At 41.0% G+C, this 25,070-nt stretch overlaps 1 protein-coding gene across 13 annotated transcripts; it reads left to right on the top strand.

The window, feature by feature from the left end:
• Nucleotides 1-70: 70 nt before the first annotated feature.
• CEP57L1 (centrosomal protein 57 like 1) lies at nucleotides 71-24,789 on the top strand. Of its 13 annotated transcripts, none has more exons than XM_030004653.2 (12): nucleotides 71-237; nucleotides 9,316-9,450; nucleotides 13,067-13,212; nucleotides 14,936-15,115; nucleotides 15,708-15,829; nucleotides 16,245-16,361; nucleotides 16,653-16,730; nucleotides 18,488-18,586; nucleotides 19,301-19,381; nucleotides 19,493-19,722; nucleotides 21,396-21,540; nucleotides 23,472-24,789. In XM_030004653.2, exons 2-12 carry the CDS (start codon nucleotides 9,404-9,406, stop codon nucleotides 23,694-23,696), a joined length of 1,470 nt encoding a protein of 489 aa, XP_029860513.1. In that variant the 5' UTR covers nucleotides 71-237; nucleotides 9,316-9,403; the 3' UTR covers nucleotides 23,697-24,789. The 13 variants fall into 13 exon arrangements, 12 of the variants coding, with proteins under 12 accessions (XP_029860513.1, XP_029860514.1, XP_029860526.1 ...); XM_030004654.2 differs by having other exon boundaries at nucleotides 71-241; XM_041120860.1 differs by lacking the exons at nucleotides 71-237; nucleotides 9,316-9,450 and adding exons at nucleotides 7,708-7,828; nucleotides 10,866-11,042.
• Nucleotides 24,790-25,070: the final 281 nt, after the last annotated feature.

The following is a 25,070-nucleotide window of genomic DNA, read 5'->3' as shown; positions in this document are numbered from 1 at the left end:
AATGGCGGCGGGGAACGGCAGCGCCCGGAGAGGATTTTGGGATGTGTAGTCCGGCCGAAGGGGCGGCCCCTGCGCAGGCGGAGGAGAACTACGTGTCCCGGCAGGCAGCGTGAGGCGGGATCGGTTCGCGCGTAGCCGCCGCCTCCCGGCGCTGCAGGGGGGGCTCCGGGGGTGTCTGCGCCCGGGGAAGCCCCGCCGGCAGCGCCCGCGGGCCCCCGCCGCCCCTCCCGAGGAAGGGTAGGTAAGAGAGAGCGTTCGCTGCAGTGTCTGGCCAGGTTTTTCCCGCGGTGTCGGGTTTTTTGGGGGTTCCGCCGCAACAGGTTGCCAAAAGCAGATGGCTGGCAACAGCCAGGGATCAAGCCACTCCGGTGGTGGATTTGCTTCAGAAATCTGCATTGGCAAAAAATTAAGCACGCGCGTGTTTTAAGCAGCTGCAGAGGCTTGTCAGATACGCGCTTCGGCAGAAGCCTTTGATGTAGCCTAAGTAAACACATCAGCAGAAAAGAAAAAACAGTTGATGCAAGCGAAATGCAGCACCTTCAGCGCTTGAAACAAAAGGGGGAAAAAAAACCTCCCTGGAATATTCACGTTGGGCAACAGTTCCGCAGTCATTTTATCCGAATTAATCCAAGGGGGTTTTAATCCAAATTATGCTGGGGCTGATGAGCGTGGAGAAGAGACGGCTCAGGGGGAATCTTATCAATGTATGCAGATACCTGAAGGGAGGGTGCAAAGAGGACAGAGCCAGGCTCTTCTCAGTGGTGCTCAGTGACAGGACCAGAGGCAATGGGCACAAACTGAAACACAAGAGGTTCCCTCTGAACTTCAGGAAACACTTTTTTACTGTGAGGGTGACCAAGCACTGGCACAGGTTGCCCAGGGAGGGTGTGGAGTCGCCATCCTTGGAGATACTCAAAAGCCATTTGGTCATGGTCTTGGGCAACCCGCTGTAGGTGGCTCTGCTTGACCAGATGGCCTGCGGAGGTCCCTGCCCACCTCAACCATTCTGGGATTAAGTGTAATCTGCCACCGAATGGGCTGGTATTGCTGTTTCCCTTGCTTTTCCTGCAGGGAAAAAAGGTGCTTTTCTGATGAAGTTAATTTTCAGCCAAGTCAGTTCCTTGATCCAATTCACCTCTTGGCAGAGAAGAGGAGAGGGAAACAAGACCCATTTGCAGCTGTTGTATTAAAGCAATCATAAAAGTACAATTTTGACTATACTGAAAGGCAAAAGAATGATTACAAGTAAATCAGAAACAGGACATTGGGCCTATAGGGTCTTGCATAATTATTTTACGTTTCTCATGTACACATTTCCCACTCTAAAATCCAAACCTGAAAACTGAAGTTAAATGCAGAACAAGCTACTCACATACCACAGAAAGACACAGAAACTGCCTCTGAGTCCAGGAACAGAGCTTGGGCTGGTTTACCCACACCAGCCATCAACAGCTCTTTTATTTATAAAGAATCTGGTTTCTTCATCTGACGTTCCTTTTGTTTTCTGGAACTGTTTCTCTAAAGCTTGCAAAATAAGTATCATTCTATCATTACCTGTACCTTTCAAGGAAGACCAATCTCTCTTTTCCCATAAAATCCTTTCTACAAGATTGCCATTGTTTGGCAGCGTGGACAGGTCTGGACTGCTTCGTGCAGCTGCTTCCTCTAGGCCTTTGGCACCCTCTTGAACAATATATATCTACTGAAATCATCACTACCTGTAATAAATGTGAGTCTTGATTTCTCTAAGCACTCAAGGCCTCCACCCATCATAACTGATGGTTCAAAGAAAATAATTCTGCCAGTGCCTTTTATGTTTTTGGGGTTTTGTTTTTTGTTTTTTTTTTTTTTTGACATTAGCTACCACTTCAGCTTCCCGTCCCGTTCTGTCGTCACTCACTATGGTCTCCCAGTTTTCCTGTGAATACGCACGTCATGTATGCTTGCTTTATTTCTATCTAAATTTTGATCTTCGGAAGTTGGATAGATCTCATTTTTCCCATGATAAGTTTGCGCTTGCTGGGCGTCTCTGACAATGGCTACATACATCCGAGATCAATAAAGTAAACGAGAATCAGAACTGAAGTGTTGGTGTTAGACTCTGGTACGCCTATATTCCCACACCAAATGCTAAGATTGATTGAAAGTCACAGCACTGCCTTTTATCTTTTAGAAGTTGTTTTTTCCACTGGCTGCAAATGAACTCTGGCTACAGGAAACAGATTGTGAAACTGGCTCCAAGGCCTAAACTTCAGATTTCAGCCCTTTGTTTTATAGATTTTAATGTAGTGCTTTGGTAATGGAGATGATGAAGGTGGCTTTATTTTTTCCAAACCAAATCTCTGCAGTTTTCCGATACCAGGTCAAGCTTCTGTATGTACTGCAAGACATTGTGGAAATCAAGGTCAAAGGCTACCAGTGGGATTAATCAGAGCCTGAAGTTAGGGGAATGTGTTTGTTTGATTTGCGTGTTCACTGGCTGAAGTTTATATGCTTGGTTTTGATCCCTAAAGAATGGATAAGAGAAAGGCAGAATTATGAAGGAAACAATCTGGCAACTCATCCAGAATTACAGCATTTGAGTTTTTGAAATGATAAGCTGAAGAAAAACAAATTTGTGGCTGTTTTAAACCTCAGTATTTCCTTCCTTGATGATTTATCAACTTCCCTCTTTTTTTAACTAGATAAGGACTTCTATAGCCGTGTGCAAATGATATCCAACAGCAGAATTTTTTTTTAAAATACAATATATAGTAGTCGTATTCATGTCCTTTCTAAGATATAAGATCTACATTATATTATATTTACTTTTAAAACTGTTTTCCGGTTTCTGTATGTCACAAAAGAGCACTTTACTGCAGAATACACTTAGTTGATTACTGGAGAACTAGTAATAACACAGTAAAACTTGTTAGAAGGAACTGCTTTTTAAATTAGATTCCTTCAATTGCTTTTATTTACACCTGGTTTTGTTGAAGCTTATTTCATTCCAGCTAGTAAATACCTAGGATGGGATCCCTCTCTTCTAAAAGTTCACCCTCCCCTTTTAGATCTGGGTTTTGGCATGTTGCCACAATAAATGGGCACTCCATGGTACATAATGTATTTTTCTCCACAGTAGCCCTCTGAGGAAGCAAAGTTCTGTGACTCCCGTTTTGCAGAGAGACACCAGAAAGCCAGAGGCTGCTCCTCTACTGTCTTTGAGCCCAGGCCCAAGCTTGGTGTCAAGCCCAGATTCATGTGTCATCCCAACAGACTGGCCTCAATGATCGAGCAAGCTGCAGCATAAGACGTAGGAGAAAATGTGGCATTCTTTTACTTCTGAACACGTTTGTACATCTACCATGTGTTCTGGCCTACTGTGGGTTGCATGTGTACGTTTGCACCAAACTCTGCCACCCTGCCTCTTTAGAGGTCACAAATGCTGCAGGGATGAGTAAGTTAGCCACCGGCTTCTTCTTAGGAGACCAAATCTTTCTCACAGAAAGACCATGGAATAGTTTTATGCGGAAGGGTGTGTTGCTCTGAGAAGAGCTGTGCTATGATATACCAGAACTACAGGCCACTTAAGGTCCTACTGTACAGGCCACTTAAAGTCCTACTGTATTTTGCCAACTATCTGACTATACTCCATTTAACTGTATAAATGTAGCCTGGAAGAGTAGCCCTTGCTAGACCCTGGAAAAGAGTATGGGTAAACTAAAAATTCAAATCTGAAAAACTCCACTGAGCAGCCATCTGAACTCTGGTAGTCTGTTTCTAGTTAGAAATGTCCAGAATTGCCCCAAGCTGGGCATCTTGGCACCTCTCTCCCCTTTGTGCCCACTTGTGGTCTAGGAAGCTGCTAGAGCAGCTCCAAGAGAGGTCCAGGTGAGAGGGACCTCTCCAAGCCCAACAAATCAGGTTCTTCTGTTATAGCCACAGCTGGCTTCAGTGCCTGGCCACATCTGGCAGAGTGCTCACCTTCAGTGCCGTAACCCAGTGATGAGAGAATCGGCTTTTAGCTAAAAGGGATTTACGTCAACATCTTGTAACTCTCAGGAGAGTGTCCCAGGTGCTCAGATGGACTGCAAAATAGAAGGGAAGCATGCATCGACTCACCTGTTGAAGTTATGTCCCTATTGAAAAGGATGGCAAACGTGTGGCCCTGGTGTGAACTAGAAGCAAGGAGACACAGGGAGCTGTAGGCACTTACTCCTGGTTTCTGGTAGCTATTCCCAAGCCAGCGCTGTTTTTTATCCAGGAACTATTTGCTACAAAAATGCATAAATAAAACCCAGGACTCTCTTTCGACGATTAAACTAGGTGAGAGAGACACATTTTTGTTTTACTCTGTCTTTTGCCTCAGCTGCCTTCTCCTTGTCCTAGACTCTTACATGCCTCTCTGAACAGGGTCATAACTTCAAACGAAAAGGTGGTGACTCCCTGTTTCCTTCCTGCTCTTCCTCCTCCCAGTCTAGCGTGATGGTCAGGGATGAGGCATGAATGCACCCCAGGAACTCCCACTTCCCGGCCAATGCTCTAACCACTGGGTAACAGCATAGACAAGATGGACACTATTTCCTCCAGCTACACTTTAAAAGAAAATGTACATTGCTTATTGGGAATTTTTTATCTGCTGACAGCCCAATAGGCCTTTTAAACACCTTTGGCAGGCTGTCTTTTAACACAGACCTTGGTGTTTTCCAGTAATAATACAAAGAAAAATGCTGTGGCCAGCAGCCACATGAAATGAAGTCACAGACCAGAGAAGCTACAGGGACTCTTTATTCATTGTTTTAAAGAACAGATTTTGGCACTCACCGCTAGAAGAGGACTCCAAATTCTGAGTCCCAAGAGGACAAAGATGCCAAGCACCAGGGTGGGACTTCACACACATCTATGTTCATAGTTTCCCCACACGCAGCTTTTGTTAGCTCCTCACTGAGCATGCTGCTTGTTTTGGCCGTGTACCTGCACTTTTTTAACATGCAGGGAATGTAAGCCTATCATTACCAAACTTGGGATTCAGCCCTGAGGCTGGAAGGCTCATGTATCCTGGAACATCAGTCCCTTATCAGTCCCATCCCTCTGTGATTTGGTAAGGTCACACAGAATAGCAAGAATTTAAATCAGGTCCCTAGAGATCCACTAAATTACCTTGCAGTCAGAAACTGTGCATCTATTTACAGGGGAGAAATGTCTCTTAAATAATTTATAATCAATTGAAGTTAGTTTTATATATGCAACATTGTGCAGGATTTTGTAGCATCTTACTCGGATTTTTTTCTGCATCTCTGAAGTCATGCAAGTTTAAATATACAGATTACATGAAACAAGTATTCTGTTGCATGGCTTTAAATGTTGTAAGTTTTCCCAGACAGCTCAGGGGAGAAGTAGAGATAGACCATTTTTGAGTATTCATTGTACCATATGATATACAAACTATTTGGCATTAATACTTAGGATATTGTGCCTGTTCAGGATGTACCATGTGGATGTGTTGGAGTTGCTATGAATATTCCTAGTCGTGTAAACAGGTGATATTATTTGAAATTATTGTTCAACAAAATAGGTCTCCAAAATAAGATTGAGGAGTTGCTCTGACTCAGATCTGCTTGCAATTTTTCTGCATATTTAAAGACAACTGACAAAAGATGACTTTGGGAATAATTTCTTGCCAGGAGTGAAACTTATCTTCTCCTCATTAGTATTTTTTTCTTGGCTCATTCTTGTTCTTAGGTTGCCTGATGTACAAATGCAGAATGGAGTTCTTGTTTGCTGCCAGGTGCCTAGTTATCAGCAGCACAGGAATATATGAAAAAAAAAATGTAGGGGTGGTAGTAGGTAAAAAGAGACAAATCTTATGAATAATTACCCTCTTTGTGTTTCTCTGCTCGTCCATGTCACGCTCTTCTAGTTATCTGGCTAAAAATCTACCTCCTACTCCATCTCCATGCTAGGTTAAAGGATGTTGGATGAAGAGACTGACACTTTCCCTGAGAAAATATTGGTAAAAACAGAAGTTTACTTTGAAAATAAATTCCAGGGCAACCGTCAGGGACACAATCTGTGTGTTTCATCTGCCTAGAGGGCAAGTTGCAACGTTCAGAACCATCTTTCAGTGATCCCATTAAATATTTGAGACATAAAAGCTGAAAATTGTCATGCAGTAAAAGTGTTTACTGTGAATGAGTCAGTACCTGCAATAACTATCCCCTACCTCGTTATATTTCTTCACTATGATTGTCATTTCAACCCACTCTTATATTTGCCCCACCCTACCCTAGTACGTCTTTTCCTTTTTGCATTTGCCCTCCTAATCTCTAATTATTCTGCCTGTGCAGATACACAGTCTTCTATACTGGAGACAGTTGCCCTTGAAAACCTTCCCTTTCCACAACAGCAAAGTCTTCCTCTTTTTAATCAAGGGTCAATAGCCAGAGCCAGTAATTTCCTCCTGCCTTCCAATCTATCAGGACAGACGTATTCTGCTTTGCTCTCTAGAAAGCAGTGAGAGCTGCCCCCAATCTAAGGAGCAAAAGCAGATTTTTGGGGGTGGAGAGAAGTGACCAAGCTAAGCAAACTATGTATGGAAGACAGTGTGATGGCATCATCAGCAGAAAATAACAGTGGGGAGAAAAAGTAACTTTTTATATTCTTCATGTAGAGTACAGAGGAGAGCACCGTCAATTTCAATGTCAGTCACTGTATTGAGCAAACAGCATCTGTTGGAACTGGATCCTAACTATGAAGGGAAAAAACTTGATAGTTATTCTCGTGTGGGAAAAAATGGCTCTTTTTACTTTGTAAAAAACCCTAACTTTTTATGCTAAAAGAGGGAGCGGGAGAAAAAGAATACCAAAGGGAGAAGAGCAAGGAACAAAGCTATAGGATGATGTAAATACAATGGAAAGAGAGGAGATGAGGGAGAAAAACCAGCTATAACGTGCAGGTGGGTGAAAGAAGATAAGAGGAACAGAACTACGAGGGAAGCAAGGAAGTATATTAGTGACCATTTATAGTATTTGGTTTTGTGTTTGTTGTTTATTACAAAAAGGTTATATTTAATTACTTTGGACTGATTAAAGACTTAGAAATGTAATTATTTTGATAACACTATATTCCAAACTAGATGCTTTCATGCTAACATAGCAATTGTTACTAGATAGGAATTTGCAGTCTTGCTCCTCTGAATGCTAAGTTCAGTTATCATCTTCTCATACAGGTTAAAGCAGTTTGCACTAACTTGATTTCCCCACAAAGTATTGAGTATGATTTTATCATGCAATTACGAACGAAGGCCGAATTCAAGGAGGAATGGGGTCTGCTGTGCTCATTGAAGAAAACAGCAAAACACTGGTGACATTATGACCCAAGTTTGCTTGATACACTGTCAGGTTAGAACCTTTTCCTAAAAAAATTGTTGTTAAAAAGATCTCTGTTTTTTCCCCATCTGGTTATTTCTTTGCCTTGTTCCCAAAGTACTTGTATAACTCATTCCATTTTCTTTCTTCCTCTTTTTTGTTCTCTCTCTTTTATCTCTAGCAAACAGGAACTAGAGAAGTATCAGTATGAATGCTTAGAAGGTCTGACACAATGAAATAAAAGGCTTAGGAGTGGGTTTTTTCATTAAAATACCAGGTTTTATCATACTTCACAGTACATACAGTGTCATGAGAAAACACAGAATGTAATTTCTTTTCCTTTTCTTCACATACTTTCATCCATACTGATTGTATGAAAATTCTGCATAAGACTTGAAATTCAGGAATTAATAGGTTTTGCTACAGTGGTATCAAAGAAGAAACTGGGCACTTAACGTTTATATATCCAGTTCTGAGACTCAGTTTGTATCTCACAGTTTGTACAACAAACTAACTCCCATGGATTTGCCTGTGTCAGTTTTTCAAAAAACTCCCAAGTTCCTTAATTGCTCTACCAAATTTTAGTCATTTGTTCTAAACTCATTTAAAGTGGGACTCAACAGAACTTAAAAACATATTGAAATGCCTTATTGATTCAGTGAGGTTTCACTTCCTATTAGTTTTGCAGCTGTCACCATTTCATTTCTAACCCACTTAGATTAAAGAAGGCACATGAGTACCAGTTACTTAGATATGTCCTGAGCAAGGTCGTATGTTTCAGGCTGATTAAAGCGGTTGTGTCAGGATGCTAGAGACTGGGTGTTCCCAAAACAACAATGCAGTTTGCCTACAACATTATTTATTTCTTTTTGTCAGTGGAAGGGCTGTTCTTTGTCTGTCGGGAATAAGGCTGAAAGAGCATTGCAGCACAGCTAGTACAGCTGACCAAGCTTTTCCCCTGGTTCTTGAAGGAAAGTGAAAGGGGAAAAAAATAGACCAATTTGGATTGTGTCATGAAAATGGCCTCTCACATAACCTTTCGCCAGCAAGACTTGGCTCAAATAGACAAGGCGGCAGCCAGCATTCTGGGAGTTTCTTGGTGTAGCCTGTGTTGAGGCAATTCTTTAAAATTTCTTTTATAATATGTCAGAAAAACAGTGAATCATTCCTTGATTCATCTGAGACTTTGTTTTCAGTTATGAAAAAAACCACTATAAATTGTGCATGCCCAGTAGGTCAGGTCAGAAGATAGGTATCTTTGTACTTCTTTGCGAAAAATCCTTTGATCTGTTTTTTCTTTTTCTTCTTTGAAGGTGTTCTGACAGCACCTCTTTCTTTGGTTCTAAAAGGTTGCCCTCACAGCGATTTGAATGAACCAGGATCTCTGTAAGATAGCAAATGTTGGAGAACTTAGTGGAAGCATTGCTTACATTATCACATTATTCCCTTAGTTTATATCTTTTGGGAAACTGTTAAGCCAGCATTATTCCCTGAATCTGCTATAGTTCACATGTGGAAAAAGCTTTTCCACATGCTGCTTTACAGTATGGGACATAATTGTGTATGTGGCAAAACATTTTTGGACTTTTAACATTGGAAGCAATTTTTCTGAAACTTTTTTAATGCTGTGGCTAGCAATGGGGGGGAGGAACAGGATGGAGGAGGGTGAGGAAGTCATAAATGGTCTTTCTGTAACATTTAGGATTTCAGTGTGTTCAGTAACTCCCTATTATTGGCATGCTTACTTGGGCTAGGCAGCAGTAATTAAAATTTCAATTGATTTTTACAGCAGCCTGATCCAGTACTCTAGCACTCAGTGCAGGCCATATTCAGCAGAAATAAATAGTGTAAAGGTAAATCACATTAGTACTTACATGACCGTGATGAAATGGGATATTCTCAGTTTGTCTTAAGGTACCGAACTCCAGCTTGCTTGCTCTCCTCTGAGGCATGAATGTCACATATACAGGTACGGACCTGAGGATGGGATTGCTCCCCAACAGCCTTTGTGCCAGCTCGCTCCCAGCCCGCAGGTGACGGTGAGCCAACAGGGAGAAATGCTCCTGCTGAAGGGACCAGCTCTGCTCATCCTCATACCCAAGGGGTGAGCACACAGGCTGCAGCAAGGTAGGAGGTAGGCAGTGTAATTGCCTTAGTGCAGTGCTGTCACAGAGCTAATTTGCTATGCCTGCCACCCTGCACCGTGCACAAGGTTGCAACCATGTCCTCCTGGCTGAGGCTTGGAGACAGCATAGGTGGCTAGGGCAGGCTGACAGTTAACGGCAGGCAGCACTAAATTGCCCCATGCTTGATGTACGGTATGTATAAACCGGCTGCTTTATGTTTTTCTGTGTAAAATAACATGGGGCATCTGACCATCACCACTGTGTGCACCAACGCAGGCTGGGTCAGTTCTGGTTAAAAAACCCAAGGGGCCGGTGGTGACTTCAGATGTGACCTGCACAACGCAAGTGCTTCACCCCGCTCCCCGCAGCGGTGCAGGCTGCTGGGGTGGGAGTGGGGCATTTCTTCCTTCTTCCTCCCCTCCCCTCTGCCTATAACCAGGGTATTTTCTCAGCCTCCATTTAATATAATATGCATACTTCTCCCTTGGCTGTTACCCAAACTCGAAGGAGTGCAGTAATTTCCTCAACCAAGGACTTGTCTAAACAACGGTGTTTTGGCTTCTTTAACGAGTGTTGTTCAAGTGCTAAATCCCCCTAAGCCTGGTAGAGTTACATTAGTACAAACATTGCCATTCGGGATGCAATATCTGCTTTAAAGCACCACTCTAGGGCTGTGTACCAGCATCCAGGGTAGCATGGAGTTAAAGAGCGGTAGGTTAAGCTTGCAATGGTTGTGGGGTGTGTAACCCGTTTTCAAAAGAAAACCTGGGATGGTTTTATAGAAACTTAAAACACTTGTGGGGGAAAAGGTTGATGGTAGGACAGTTGATGTCCAAACATACGTCAAGCTACTTAATTATTTCCTGATAGATTTCTTGTCCTAGTGGGCTGAAAGTGGTCAGGACGTTTGGTGATGTCTTGCTGGTCTAGAGTGACTTGGTCCTTTTCCTGGCCAATGTCCTTGCCTGAGGCCTGCAGGGTTGTAGAGATTACACCTGTGCAGTGTGGTTATTACAAACTGTATTTACCTGCTAAGATATTAAAGGACAGAGCACCTCTACTGGAGAAATTATGCTGGCAGAGCCTCTAAGCGCTTTAGCAACCGTTCCCTCAGCCTACTTCACACAGCTTCTGTGTCTGAGGAAGTTGTGGCAAAGCAAGGCACCCGTAACCATGTCCACAGCAGGGGTTCTGCAAACACAGGTGTCTCGGTCCTGCGGTATTGTATTCCCTCACACCCCTTGCTGAGCCTGTGCTCTTAGGAGTAGCTTGGGGAGCAACCCCCTCCAGCCGCAGGGTGCACATTACCCTCCGCTGTGCTGGCAAAATTGTGGGTTTGCACAAGTTCTCTGGTGCTTTATTCCCTCCCTCTCTTATTCATTATTTGCTTCAGATCACCGCCCTCCTTACAACTGTCCACAGCCACATCTCCGTGGAAACGGCAGAACTTGTTTATGTGACAGTAATAAGGAAACTAATTGATGCGTAGCAGCTGCAGGCGTGTGAGGGAGCCATGTTGCACCAGAGGACGTCAGAAAAGCAAGTCTCTGCTTATGCTGACTGACGAAAGGTTAGATGGCATGAGCAAAAACCACCTTCTTCCTCTGGAGTTTCCAAAATTGCCTTCCCCTGTTCACAGCAGTGGTAGGAAGCTTGTTGTACATACGTGTATTTTTATGGACCTTGTTAGTCTTTTTTATCACCGACATGTAGAGGTTGAGAAGTGATGGGAAAATTGGTAAGTCTTGCTTATTTCTTGTTTTGTGGAACACTGTGCTGGTGCACTGTGCCATGCCAGGCCCATCTCCTCTCCTGTCTCAGCCCTGACCCTGCCTATGGCCGCAGGACTCTCTCATCCATATTTTGAGACTCCTGCTGCTCCCTGCTTTGTGCCCTTCACTGCCACTGCCACTGCCCCTTGCGCTGTCAGAAATGGCCGATACGGCTGTCTGGCCTAGCCGGCCGTTAGTCGGTTGGGTATCCCTGCACAGTGTTTCCCGGTCCTCCAGGAGGGAGCTGTGAAGGCCCATAAACGGCTTGTGCGGCCATAACTGTGGCAGGGTCACCAGGTGGGACCTCTCACCAGAGATGGCGGCGTGCCTGGCTGCCCGCAGCAGCCGGCACAGCACCAGGAGCTTGCGGCCTGGGCTCGGGCAGGATGGCGGTGGGGCCCCACAGGTACTATGCGGAAAAGGCCTGTGGTGCGGGGGGTAGCCTGGGCAGCCCCCATCTTGTGGGTCTGGGGGGCCGTGCTGGTGCTGGGGGGGCCGTCCTGAACTGTGGGAGCTGCCCCGGGGGTGTTCGCACACAAAAGCAGCAGTGTCTGGGAGGCCCCAAGTCAAGCAAGCCCTGGCAAAGAGATGTTCATGTCGATGTCTCCGTGATGACAACTTGGAGGAGGAAGGAAGTATTTCTGTGTACCTTTGGTTTAGTGCATATCTTGAAGAGGCGGCGTGGATGGATGATGATTTTTCTATTTTATATGGCCTCTGAAACAGTGCTGGAAGAGCTGTTCCTGGAAACTTTTTCCGTTATTGAAAACTTTCTTTCCCACCCACTCACTGTGAACGGCTTTTTCTGGGGTGTGCTTCATCAGCAGGTTCCAGTCTTGGTTTGGGTTTCTTCCTCCTGTTACTAGATACCACCTTTGGGTGACTTTCTTGGGAGCCTAGCATCTGTAAATAGCCTTGCCCAAGTGGGAAGCCTGTGCCAGTTGCATGCCCTATATTTTAAACTCGGGTGATACCATAATTGTTATGTCACTGAACCTTCAAATAAGCTGTTTTTCTATCAGCTGAAGCTGTATATACTCTTCATTTCTTCCACTGTATCAAGTGAAAAGCTTGCTACTTTGATAGGTAGCTGTGGTGTGATTTAAAATTTGCTTTAACCTCCTAGAGGTTGTATTAGACTAAAGCACTTTCTGCAAGTTTCACTGTCCATGTCTTGAGTATCAAGGAAAATCACTATTTGACAGGGTGTAAACTGTCTTCAAATGTGCTTCTGATAAAGAATGTTTAAAGGGTGGGGCAGAAAGGGAGTGAGAAACAGAACTTAATACATATGCTTAATAACGCAGAGAGTGCTGGGGGTATTGCATGTTAAATATCCTTCTGTTATCTCAACACTAAATGTGGAGAACTATGTCTTTATTATGTAATAAAGCCATATGTAAAAAGATAGGCTTTAGAGCACTAAGGAGGCTGCAAATGAAAACAGGCTGTAAGACTTAGAATGCTTGCTCCGCAGGGAGCACTGAGAGGCACACTGAAGTCTGTAAAATAGTAGAAAATGTTGTTGACCCTTGACTTTTAAAAGGACAAAAATCAGCATAAGTTATTAGAAAGCACCAAGAAAAATCTTAGAAAATTTTGGGTGGTCGAGAGCTATATTTAGTGTTATGAAAGACATTGTTTTGGAACAGCATTAAAATACAGGATTCATCTGGGGGGGGTGGGGGGGGTTAATTATTATTTTGGTGCACATGATTTGGTTTGATATAAACAGAGCCATGGATAGCCCAGTGACATACTTTGAAAACTGTTACATAGTCCATTAAAGAGCTAATGGCATTAAATAGCTCTCTTTTTACAGGCTGTGGATTCTGAATCAAAGAACAGTTTCACAGGAAGCTTTCTTCAGCCCCCAGATAAGGATGCTTCCTGCAGCCTTTGCTTATATAGAATCAAAGAAGTTGGCAGCTGTTGGTGGTGACAGGCCTTCTATCCCCAATAACCAAGGTAAAGCCAAAATATGTCCTTAAAGTGGTCTTTTTAATTGTTCCATGTGAAATCTCTTAAGCAGACTCCCCATTCTGTTTTACTCAGTTCAATGACCTGCTGCGATTATCAGACTGACATTGAGACAGGATGTATGTGTGTCCTAAGGGAGTAGTCTCCCTGAAGTCATATGTCTGGAATGGAAACTGCTGCAAGTCTTCTAACATCCTTATAAACTTTGGCTTTGAAAATTGTTTAACTTAAAATCGTCAGACTTCCTCTCAAAGCAAAGGAGAATGCTTCAAACTCAGCAGAAGCAATTAATGATTTTAAATACAGCAAAAAAAGATCATTAGTGTGGTACACTGACTTGAAATTGGCTTTGCGTAGTGCTATTTGACTCCCTCCAGTTTAAAACCACTTCTAAGGTTTTTTGTGTGGTATGATCGCTTGGGAGAACTTCTGAATAACACAGACTCTCAGGAAAGTTAGCAGCATGAAAGTTAGTCTGTGTGAAATACGGGTCTGCTATGGTTATCATGTGCCTTAATGGGTGATGATTCTCTGGAGCTCACAGGGCAAATGCTCGGTGGCTTAGCATATCTGGAGAGCTCAGTGAATCACAAGGATACCGTATTTGGATTTACTGTCATGGACAACTTTGCAATATTGCACAGACATAGCCTATGTTTGTGCAGGTGATCATTGTTCATGAAGAATCTGTGACTTCTGAGTAACCTTTAGTCATACAGAGTTTGGGCTTTTTGGATTAAAATGTTCAGCTTAATGTTATGCAGCGAAGTGTTTAAGTAAGGGAATGTTTGGCATGCCAATAGAAAGATAGAAGAAGTGGTCCCACTTCATCTTTCTGGTCTCTGGTATCTGCTTTTTCCTTCTTTGGGCCCCCCCCCCCCATTTTATTCTAATGGGGCTATGATAAGCTGATGAGAGTTGTTATGGAGCTGGCAATATTTGCTGGGTATTCCTTTACTGAGAGAATTTATTATAGGGAAACTATTAAGGCTTATAAAATGTCAGAAAAGAAGCTTGACTTGTTACAGAACATGTCTTAAACTTCCACAGTGTGTATACTTTTTTAAGAGTTAGTAAACTTTTCCTTGTAGCTGAAATTGCAACTTTTATTTTTGGCATAATTTTGACACATACTGATCTGAGGCTAAAAGCAAAATGCTGCAGACTTGTTTCTGTGGTTTAAAGAATCATCAAATACAAGAAACTAGACATTGAATCATTACCTTTTGAAACAATAAAGTTTTTAAAATGCATCCTCTCCTAAAATGTCCCTTTGTATCTGATTTCCCCCGTGTCCCGAGCCTGGTTTGTTTTTTTTTTTCAATCTGTCCACACTAGTTGCATTACACCAAAACTTGTGACCTAACTTGGATACTTGGATTCCCTGCTTCTGTGTAAACAGAAGTCCCAGGGTTTCTTATACTCAGTTTGCCATGATTTCTTTGTGCTTGCTACCATTTGGAGTGAAAATAGTTTTGCTCATACGACCTATGCTTTATACCTCAGTTATGCAGTAAACATGTCCATTTTCTCCCAGATATATACTGCTGGGGAGTATAATTAATTTTAGGGGTGATCCTAGGAAGAAAATTTAGGTAGTATATTGCTGTTTGAAGTGTTTTGTAAATATAATAATAATAATAATAATAATAATAATAATAATAATAATAGGAACTGTTACTCAAGGTGTAACTGTTGCATTGTTTGCTAGCTGTGGTGGCAGCCCTGAAAACTCTTCAAGAAAAGATCCGCTGTCTAGAGTTGGAGAAGTCACAGGCTGAAGATAATCTGTGCAGCCTCTCCACAGCAGCTGCTCAGTTTAACAAGGCCTTAGAGCATGAATCCTACAAAAAGGACATAGCACATCAAGAACTGATGCAACAGAGGAAAGGTATTTCTCTTGAGTGATAAGGTGTAGCCACAGCAACTCCAAGACTGCATAATCTAGGGAGTGTTTGTTTATTTTGACAAACTGCTAATTAATGCGCCCCCCCTTTCTTTTTTGCTTCAGAATTGGGGAGGGGCAGGAGCCTGATAATTGTGAATCAAGTTGAGATCTTGTTTTTACTTATACTAACCAAGTATTGCATAACTCATAAAGCTATTTTAAAGAATAAGCAGATTTCAGGTGGTATGTTTAACTCCTACAATAAGCAAGCAGCTGCTTACATGTATTAACACTGCTAACTTGAGAAAAGTAAGGAGAAGGGAAGAAACCAGATTCTGTTTAGATATCTGCTGATATAAATCAAAGTAACTGCAGTGCTCACACCTTTGGAATTCATATTAGGGACTAGCTCTGGAAAAACATCTTGATTCTCATGTCTTACATACAAAATATATTTTAACCACATGACTTGTTCAGTCTAACAAAATTTTCTTGCATGTTTCAATTCTCAATGAGAATTCCTCAAAGAGATGACAGACTGGCTAAATGTGTAGCTCCCATTGCTGTACTGAATGTCTTTTGTTTCTCTCTGTAGATGCAAGCCTGCAGTTAAATGCAGCACAATCTCGCTGCTCCCTGCTGGAGAAACAGCTAGATTACATGAGGAAAATGGTTTCCAGCGCAGAACTGGAAAAGAAAATGGGTTTAGAGCAACAGGTGAAGCCTTTTAGCATACTAACAAAGTAGTGATATAGTTAAAAAGTATAGAAATGTGTAAGATCAGAACTTTATTATGGCCATCATTCTTCCTCAGCTCTTCTCAGGGTGGTAGCAACGGAAGCAATTTACTGTCTGACTGACTGATGACAACAGTTCAATGAATTGTATGAAAAGACTCCCTAGGTGGAACTCTTAATGAGCAAACCCATGCTAATACTTGCACATTTGGTAGACAAAAAGGCTGCTGGAAACTTAAGTCTTATTTGTCTGCTTGGTATTTTTCATCACTTTGCAATTTAAAAAATATGAAATTTAAACTAGTTAAACACCTTTACTGTAGTGTGTTTGGTTTTTTGCTGCCTGAAACAATTTCAGTCAGCTGCCAACTCCATTCTCGCTTACTTTTTTCCAGGCCCAGTTTCAGAAGGAGGAAGATCAGAACCGCTTAGAACTGCATGCAAAACTTGAAAAGCTTGAAATGCTAGAAAAAGAGTGTCTTAAACTTACTGCTGCTCAGAGAATTGCAGAAGTAAGCATGCATGGAATGACAGTCTGAAAGTAATTCGTTCGATATAATTTGTATGGCATACTGTTAACACTACTAAGTTTTGCAAAAGTTTCCTCTGTTAAAGCTAAGATCATAAAGCATACCTGACTGAATGCCACCTTGGCTTCATTTGCATGAGTCTTTTTTTCAGTCTGGGCTTTAAAAATTCCTACAGTCCTGTTTTATCCCAGATTACACTTGCAAGCTACTTTAGACTTCTGATTCACCATGTCAAACTGAAGGGTAACTAATCATTGTTGCCTTCAAATTCAGGACAAGATCAAACACTTAGAAGAAAAGCTTCATAAAGAAGAGCATCAGCGTAAGCTAATACAAGACAAAACTGCTCAGGTAGACTGAAAAAGTTTTATTTTATCTTATTTTTTATTACTGAAGAAAGCTGATCTCTCTGTCCAAAATACCCTTTTTTAATTAGATTTAAACTCCACATGTTTATTACCCAGGAAGAACTCCTGGAATACTACCTAGACCAGTTATAAACTACATAGTAGAAAGCTTGCCAGGTATGTTGCATATCTCAATCAGGGAAGATTCTACTTGGGTTTGTGTTAATGGTACAGTTCATCACCCTCAAAGCTGCTATAAGTGGTCTGGGTAGAGAATTAATTTCTGGAGAATCTGCAACTAAATCAGATAACCTTAACTTACGGTAACTAGAAAACAGTCATATAAGAAACCTTATACCCAAAGAAGGTTGGTTATTCTGTTTGTTTTCCTCTTTTTGTTAAGATCTGCTGAAATCTAATATACTGGACTATACTTGGAAAAGTCTTTAATCAGTGATACTGTTACATTGTTCAATAAGTGAGAGCTTGAATAATTCATTATTCTGTGAAGCCATAGTCAGTTTGTTGGGCCACCATCCATCTGAGAGAGGAATATTTGCCAAAGAGAGCAAAATCAAAGAAACCTTTTGTTAAAAGGGCAAAGTAGCTTCAGGTTTTCCAAACCTCACTTCACGGAGAAGTAGCAGCCATTTTGAAAGAGAGCAGTTGTGGTGGCATTCCCTTGGGGCAGGGTGGGGGGATGCAGAGCTGAAGAATAATATTGAAAGAACCTAGCCATAAATGAAGATGACAGCATAAATTAATTCATCACTGCTGTCAGTTTTTATACTTCATCCAAGGATGATAGGCTTTCATCAGTCCAGGAAGCTTGAAATAACATGCAGATTGTAGCCCAGGTATCTGACCGCCTCCAGAATCCAGCAGAATGACGCAGTTCAAAACTTGCAGGTTTTGGGGTTTCTTGCTTAAACTGCTTGCTGCTGCAGAGCAGAAAGCCTAGTATCTGAAAGCCTTATCTTCTGAGAAACATAGTAAGAATGATTTTCCCAGAGCAGATAGTCTGACCTTAGCAGTATTATAAACATTTGCTCAAGAAAGGACTTAGATGTAGTAAACTGAGTCCTGAACTAGTATTAGTACCATCTTAGTTCACTGCAGGATCGATTTAGGTCAGTTGGATCTGGGCTGGGAAACGCAGGGTGTGGGGTGGTTTACTTCCTTTTGATGACAGAAAAGCCAGAATAATCTCACTTTTGTGATGGACCTTCAGCATTGTTTAGCCGGAACAGTTATACATGCCAAAACAAAGTCCTTGTCCGATGTTTGATTGGGAATGTCTATAATCCTGTTTATCATGGGCCTTTATATTGAACTACGGAGCAATCCAAGGATTGTCCAGCAGGTTTTACCTCAATGTTACACAGATGGGCTCAGTTCTCTCTGCCCCCAGATTGTAAAATCCAAATGTTCATATTCTTTGGATTTTATGATCACATCCCCAGCATGCAGCAGGATTGGGTCATCTCAGTTGCTGGTTGTCACAGTGGAAAAATACAGCTGCTGCAACTGAATATGAAAATGAGGACTTCTAAGACAGAGCTACAAGATCTGCCTGATACCCTGCCATCCTAGTAATCTGTTCAGTTTTTAACTGTAGCTTATGCCTTCCAAGCAGCACAGTTAATAGTGCCCTTAATTGGTTCTTATCCATGCATGAAAGAGGGAATTAATTAGACCATGTGATTTCATACTTCTAATATTACATTAAATGGTTGTTTTCTTTTTTGCTTATTCCTACAGCTTCAGACAGGATTTGAGATAAACAGAATTTTGATGTCTTCAGTAACATCTCAAAATGAACCTAAAAAAGAAAATGGGAAGAAGAAAAAAACTAAGAAGGTAACATGAAAGTTTTTATTAGCATACTGTTGTTGATAGCATCTGACTCGCACAGAGATAGGAATTTGTGAAAAACGGTGATGTAAGAGGCACTTGATTTGTCTGCTGTACTTTACTTCATTTCCAAAGTGAAGAACAGTGCTGAATACCTCTTTTTTTTTCCCTTTGGTAATTAAAACTGGGCTAGGTCTGGTAGCACTTCACTGGAAAACTTTCCCTTACTAGCATGACAATAACCTCTGTTACAGTCTTACTGCCATCCCCCATGTCCTATCTTAGCTGCCTTTCAGTTTATCTGTCAAAATTTGTTTCCAAAGCAATTTTAACTAAGCATGTTAAGATGGTGTGTTTTGGGGGGGATTGCTGAAATCAAGAGAATTCATTTTGCAACACATGTTACAGGTCAGTCAAAATTTTGCAACTGCGGTTTTGCAAACTTAAGTAAGCAATGTTCAATTTTTTAATGTCAACCTATTTGTCAAACTGTCTGCTAAACGCATCTAGAATAAAATTTACTTGTCTCAGCTGTTGGAAAAGTCCTTCCACATACAGGAGGGAAATTATTTTTTTCAAACCAGAAGGAAACTGAGATGATGCATTTCACTGCTTGTTCATTTGAATTTTACTTACTAAAAAAAAAAAAAAAGTTTAAGATTGTGCTATTGGGTCAATAGATTGAAATTTCTTGTCTTACTTTTTCTGTCTATCTTACGGCAGAGAAATCCTACAATGAAGAAAATGCACCTTTCACAGTTACATGTAAAGGCTGGTGAACTACCTTTTGTGGCTGGGAAGGTGAGTGAAACCAAATGTTCTCACTAAATTGGCATCTCCAGTTTGAATAAATCTCTTTACTGTAATTGTTAATCACTTCTGTAAACCACTTAATAATTCTGCTTTATTAAGTCTGTCAGTTCCAGCCATTCTGTTAGTGCAAACGTACAAAGTGTGTTGCATATTATGAAGCATCGCAATCCACGTATCTCACCACAAAGCCAAGGAGGAGCTACATCTGGGATTTCACGACACAATGCATTTTCAAAATCTGTATCCTCTTGTTCCACATCACCTACTGCCACCAGAAATCTTTTGGACCTTCTGTTGGCCATACAAGATGAGCTGGGCCAAATGAGCTTGTGAGTACTCATCCTTGGTGTTATGAGTAAAAGTGACTTCAGTGGTAGCCCTGTGAAGCTACAGGTGTGCTATAGTCGAACCTAGCCTGTTTTAAGTGTAGGACTACTTGTTGACAGAATGGCCTGAGCAGGCCTGACTGGTAGGATTTTTGTCATTCAAAAAATTCTTTCTATCCTGGTGTTTAACTGATCTTGTAAGCAAGCAACATACTCTTCAGCTGGGTTTTTCTGCTTCCACATCCTCTTCTTAACCAAGCTGCTACTGTAACCAAGTTGTACTACTTAACCAAGCTGTAGCAAATGAAAAATCTTTCAGGCCTGTGGTTTTTAGAAATTTCAAACATACTCTGAGATCTACAGAGTAGACCAAAAATGTTCTGGAGAAGGCTGCAAAGGTGGTGTTGATGTTGAGTAGGCCTGCAGCATGCAAGTCAGTCTGGGTGGTAGAATAGGTTAGTACAACTGTGGCACGAATCGTCCCGTCACAACATCTAGCCTATTCCTTTGTACTCACTCTTTCTGTGTTCCCTCCATACATGCATACCTGATGGGTCTTTGTGCTGAGACAGTCTGGCATTCATACCCTTTCCTTGTTGATAGCAGGAGAACTTGCAAGTCCTGTAAGGGGGTTGTGAAAGACGGACAGTCTCCTGGCAGAAAACAGACAGGGTGTGGAAGAAGCTAACACGTTAGATGGGAGTGTATGTATCTTTCTAGCCATGCAAGTAAATGTGGATTACAACTTGTTGTGTTCTTAGGCATCTTCCCATTAATGCAAGCTTGTAGGATTGTGGGCCAAAGCTGTGTAGCTGGTCATAGTAGACATGTCGACATGATGAGCTGTGGTTTGAACAGAGGAGGATGTGTTGGTTAAACCAGTTAGGATGTTGACACTGATTTGAAATCCTTGATGTGGCAAAATTTAAAATGGCAACCAACCTCTCCTTCGAAAAGCAATGTTTGGCTTACTCCTGACAATTCAAGGACAAGTTTTTTTTTTTAATAGCAACAACCACTTGCTTCAATTAAACTGTCAAGGAGTAGCGGTTACTGAGAAGTCAGAAAAGAAGGCGTAACCATTGTAAAGAGAGTATTTATCTAAGAGAGGGTCTCTGTTTTTGACTAGTTCAGATATCTAGGTATAAAGCAGATATACACAATTTCTTTTAATTAAGCTGGTTAATTTAAATAACCAGCCCACCTTGCTGCAAATCTTTTTGAGTAGAACATTTTAATTTGAATAACCTGTCAAAAACTATAACTTAAATGTACTACTTTAAACAATACTTCTCTGTATTACGCTGAGCTTTCAAAGTCTGCACTAAATTGGGCAGGAGGTGAAAATACAATACTGCATAGCTGCTGTTCACTTTCCAAATTCTTATTTTGCACACTATTGCACATGTAATTGTTATGACTGTGGCAAGAGGGAGGAATAAGATGCACATCAGCTACAAATATGGAATGAGAAAATCAGACCCACTGGAAAAACTTTTTCTTTTCTAGTGTGAATATATTCCAGATTGATGTGTGTTGTGTGAGAGGGTAAATAATGCTAAATTGCTGTACTCTGGACAAAATGGCTAGCAACTCCTGCAATAGACTGAAAGTATTGGAAGAAATCCCAGAGACTATATCACAAATACTTAGTGTGCCATTCTTGTCTTTAATAGTGACTATCAAGAACTTCTGAAGCAGATACAGGAGGCTCAAGACTCCAAAGTTCGTGAAGACCTAGAACGCAAGCTGGCTTGCCTTGTAAAACAAATGGAGATTAAAGAAGAACAAATATCCAAGCTGAAAAAGCATCAGGCTACTGTAAGAATAAAATGTAAACTCTCTAGCTAGATGAAAATTTTCAACACTAGTTGAAAGGCTGCCACAACTCTGCCTCCTGTTGTCATTAACTAGAATGTCACTGGAATGCTTAAGCCAGGATGCTCCAGTAGGGGTGATTATAATTAGGCTGCCAGCTCCATGTTGTTGTACCTCCAATTACTTCTTTTGATCAAGAAAAAGTGCTTACAGCTGGCAGCTAGGTATCTATGCTAGTGGGAAAACTTCCTGCCCTATGGCAGTTCTGCAATACAGAGCTGGGTTGCTCAGTCTGTCACTTCTGCTCACTGCATTAAGTCAAACTGTTGAGATTTCTTTCCTTTGTGTCCTGTCCCTCTGGGGAGTGAGAAAATAGAAGCTATAATTCCTGTACAGACTAGATTAAATGTCTTTTATATTATTGAAATATTGAAGCATTTAATTAACCAAATAATCTGTTGACCACAGCTTCTCTAAAATCATAGCCAGACAAGCCTTTCAGTTTTGTTTAACCCCTAACCTGTAAGCATTCTGTCAGTATCTGTTTTAGAGCTGTAGATAACAGCTCTTCATACATGCCTGTATAAAAAAACTCTTCTGTTGATGAACAGCTTAACCCTTTTGTAGCAACTTGTCCACGTAATTGCAAGCGCAAAGGTGCTTATGTCAAAGCAGAATTGTCAGAGTTGCATGTTAGCAATATGGACTAAGGACATTGACTGTTGAGTCCTTACTGCCTCTCTTGGCAATGTCAACTGTTTTTTGGATAAATCTCTTACATTCTTGAGGAGCCAACAATTACAATGCTATTCCTTGCCTCAGAATCTTGCTGACTTCATCCTCCAGGAACCTTAGACAATGGACAACAACCGCACCTTTGTTTATTCCTTTTGCATATCTTTGTGGCTACAGTCTGCCTTCATTTTGGGATGAGGAGAAGAGGAATATCACATACAATGTGGTGCAACCTTGTTGTCATCCTTGCCTATTATCAGGGTGCAGATCTGCTGGCAAGTAATCTGTGCTCTGGTACAGTTTATCAGAGCACATGTCTTAGGGTCATGATGTCAGTAGCACATTCTTTGTGTTTGTCTGTTTGATTACTGTCCATCATGCCCTGGTTATCAATACAGGCCACTCCTGTAACCCCTTGCCTGTATCGTTTTTTTCTGGTGCTTTTGCACACAGACATTTCTATTTGTATTTTGTACAGACCAATCTTAATATTTCTGATGCATATTTCTGCTTTTAGAACCTGTCACACTAAAAATGCTGTAGTCATCATTAACTGTTTCACAGTTAATAACATGTTCTAGAATGCAATTAAAGTTAGTTATTTTTAGAAATGGACTTCAAGCCTGAATTGGCATATGGAATGCTTCCAGCCTAATTTTATCTTTGGGACTGACCTTTTCATGCCAACTGCAAGTCAAGAGTTATTTGACATTTAAAAAAACATTCTTTAGCAATCAACCCTATTTATTCTGTTTTCCAATTTCATTATGAGGCTTCAAAGTAAACTGCTTAGATACAGTAACCGATAACAAACAGTATACATTTTATAGGTTTGTTGGGGTTTTTTTTGCTTAGGGTAGTACAATCTGAAATGGAAAAAGACCATTGTAAATATAAATTGGTAACAGATGATATTCTGTCTCTCAAGCAAACATTTTTACCTTAGGGAGTGGTGGGGTTCAACAACTTATTGAGAGTGGCTGAGGATGGTTTTCTGTAATGGTTTCTGTGTGGGCAAGGTCAGTTTTCTGTAGTGCTTTCTGTTACAGCGAGACAATTGTGTGCAAGATTAGTAGGTTTCAACTTTTTTTTTAATGTCCCTTAGACACCCTTAGTTTGGAGTTTGGTAAAGTCCGGTAAGCTCTACAGCTTTAGTTTTCCAAGTATGTAACATTCTAATTAGTAATTTTTCTTCCTAGGTGCAGAAATTAAAGAGAAAAACTCAGAAATTGAACCAAGGGGCAGCTCATGTCAAACTAAAGTGTGGTGACCAAAAGGAAGCAAAGGAGATTGCAGTCACTGTAAGGGAAAGTATGTCTAAACCTTGTCCTGGGCAGAAAAGAAGCAGCTCTCTTCAGCTGCTAAAAAATGTGCAGAAACTTCAGTCAGCACTGAAAAAAGATGATATCATGTGGGAACAATAGTTCTGAAGTTTACTGCGTTCGAAGTTTTTGAAGTTGTCTGACAGCTAGTAAACTTTTAATTTCACAAAATACCTTTTAAAAATAAAATAGATATAGCATAGATATAGATACACATTCTAAACTGCCTATTCACTAGTCAGTTTGTTCACCTCAGAATTAACTTTCATGTAGAGTAGCTATAATTCAACTACACTGACTTGTAAAAAAGTGTTTTAATGGATTAATGAAATGCTTACTTGATAACTTGTCAAATAAAATTTTATACCTTTTTTATACTTAAAATAGTATGCAATCTTTGGTGTCCTGTTCCCCCCACTGCCAAGGAGATACTTAGAGCTTGTTTTTCCAGAATGATTTGGGCTAGTGCTTCTGTTCAAGTAAAAACAAGGTTTTTCCTTTTCTCTAATAACTGAAGATTCAGATCATTGCAACTGAGACAGAAGAAGAGGTATTGTCTCCTATTTATATACATTTTCATTATTATTAATATTATTACTCTATAAGCGTTATTGACAGTCTTAGTATTAGGAACAGCTAGGGACTGGAAGCACAACCCATGACTTGGTTAAACCGTGACAACACGAGAGTGTTCTTGATAAGTGCATGGAAGGGGCCACTACCAAAACTTGGGTGCTTGTCTTCTCATCAACAGAACCTGCTTCTACCACAGTATAAAATAATTGAGCTGTCATAGAGGAGACCTTGAACTGTGTACCAGTACATGTTGTGGAATTTGTGTACTCATACAAATGCAAGATAGGTCTTCATGCTTATGATGAGTCTGCTCTTTTCCGTCCACGGCTATGTACATATGGTAAAAGATGTAACGGTGACTTTGGATGGACGCTGGCTATTTAGTTGCAATAAATTCTTGTTCTGAGGTTACTGACTGATACTGACTTTCCTGGGTGTTTGCATATGTCAGAAAAAAATAGCTTCCACAGGATGTGTCAGTGAAGTTCTGCTGTAGATCTCTGGTATAAAGAAAATGTAGTGGTCTTCTCAAGCCCCTGTGCAGGTGTGAATAAAAATTGGAGGCATGCTCTGTTGTCAAGGGTTTTGAATAAAGGCTGGTAACAATGTATGGTCCTAATGGAAAGTTGTGTCTTTGGATCAGTAAGTTTTGCTCTGGCACCCTTCCAGAGAAAGGATTAGGGAAATTTTCAGACAATTAATTTAAATTTTGAATAAACTGTTACAATCTGTGACAGGAGGTACATGTATGAGCTTTTTTGGGTGAGAGGGGCAGTTTATATGTACTAAACATCTTTACCAGAACTGTGGAAGACCAAGTTGTTCAACTGATATTTGGGTATGGGTTTCCTACACTCTCTTAAATTGTATAGACATCTTTCTTACTTATGGATTATCTCT

Source organism: Aquila chrysaetos, chromosome 2 (genome assembly GCF_900496995.4).
Source record: "Aquila chrysaetos chrysaetos chromosome 2, bAquChr1.4, whole genome shotgun sequence".
NCBI classification, from domain to species: Eukaryota; Metazoa; Chordata; class Aves; order Accipitriformes; family Accipitridae; genus Aquila; species Aquila chrysaetos.
Note: the sequence above shows the minus strand (reverse complement) of the source record. Positions and strands in the feature narration are given on the sequence as shown.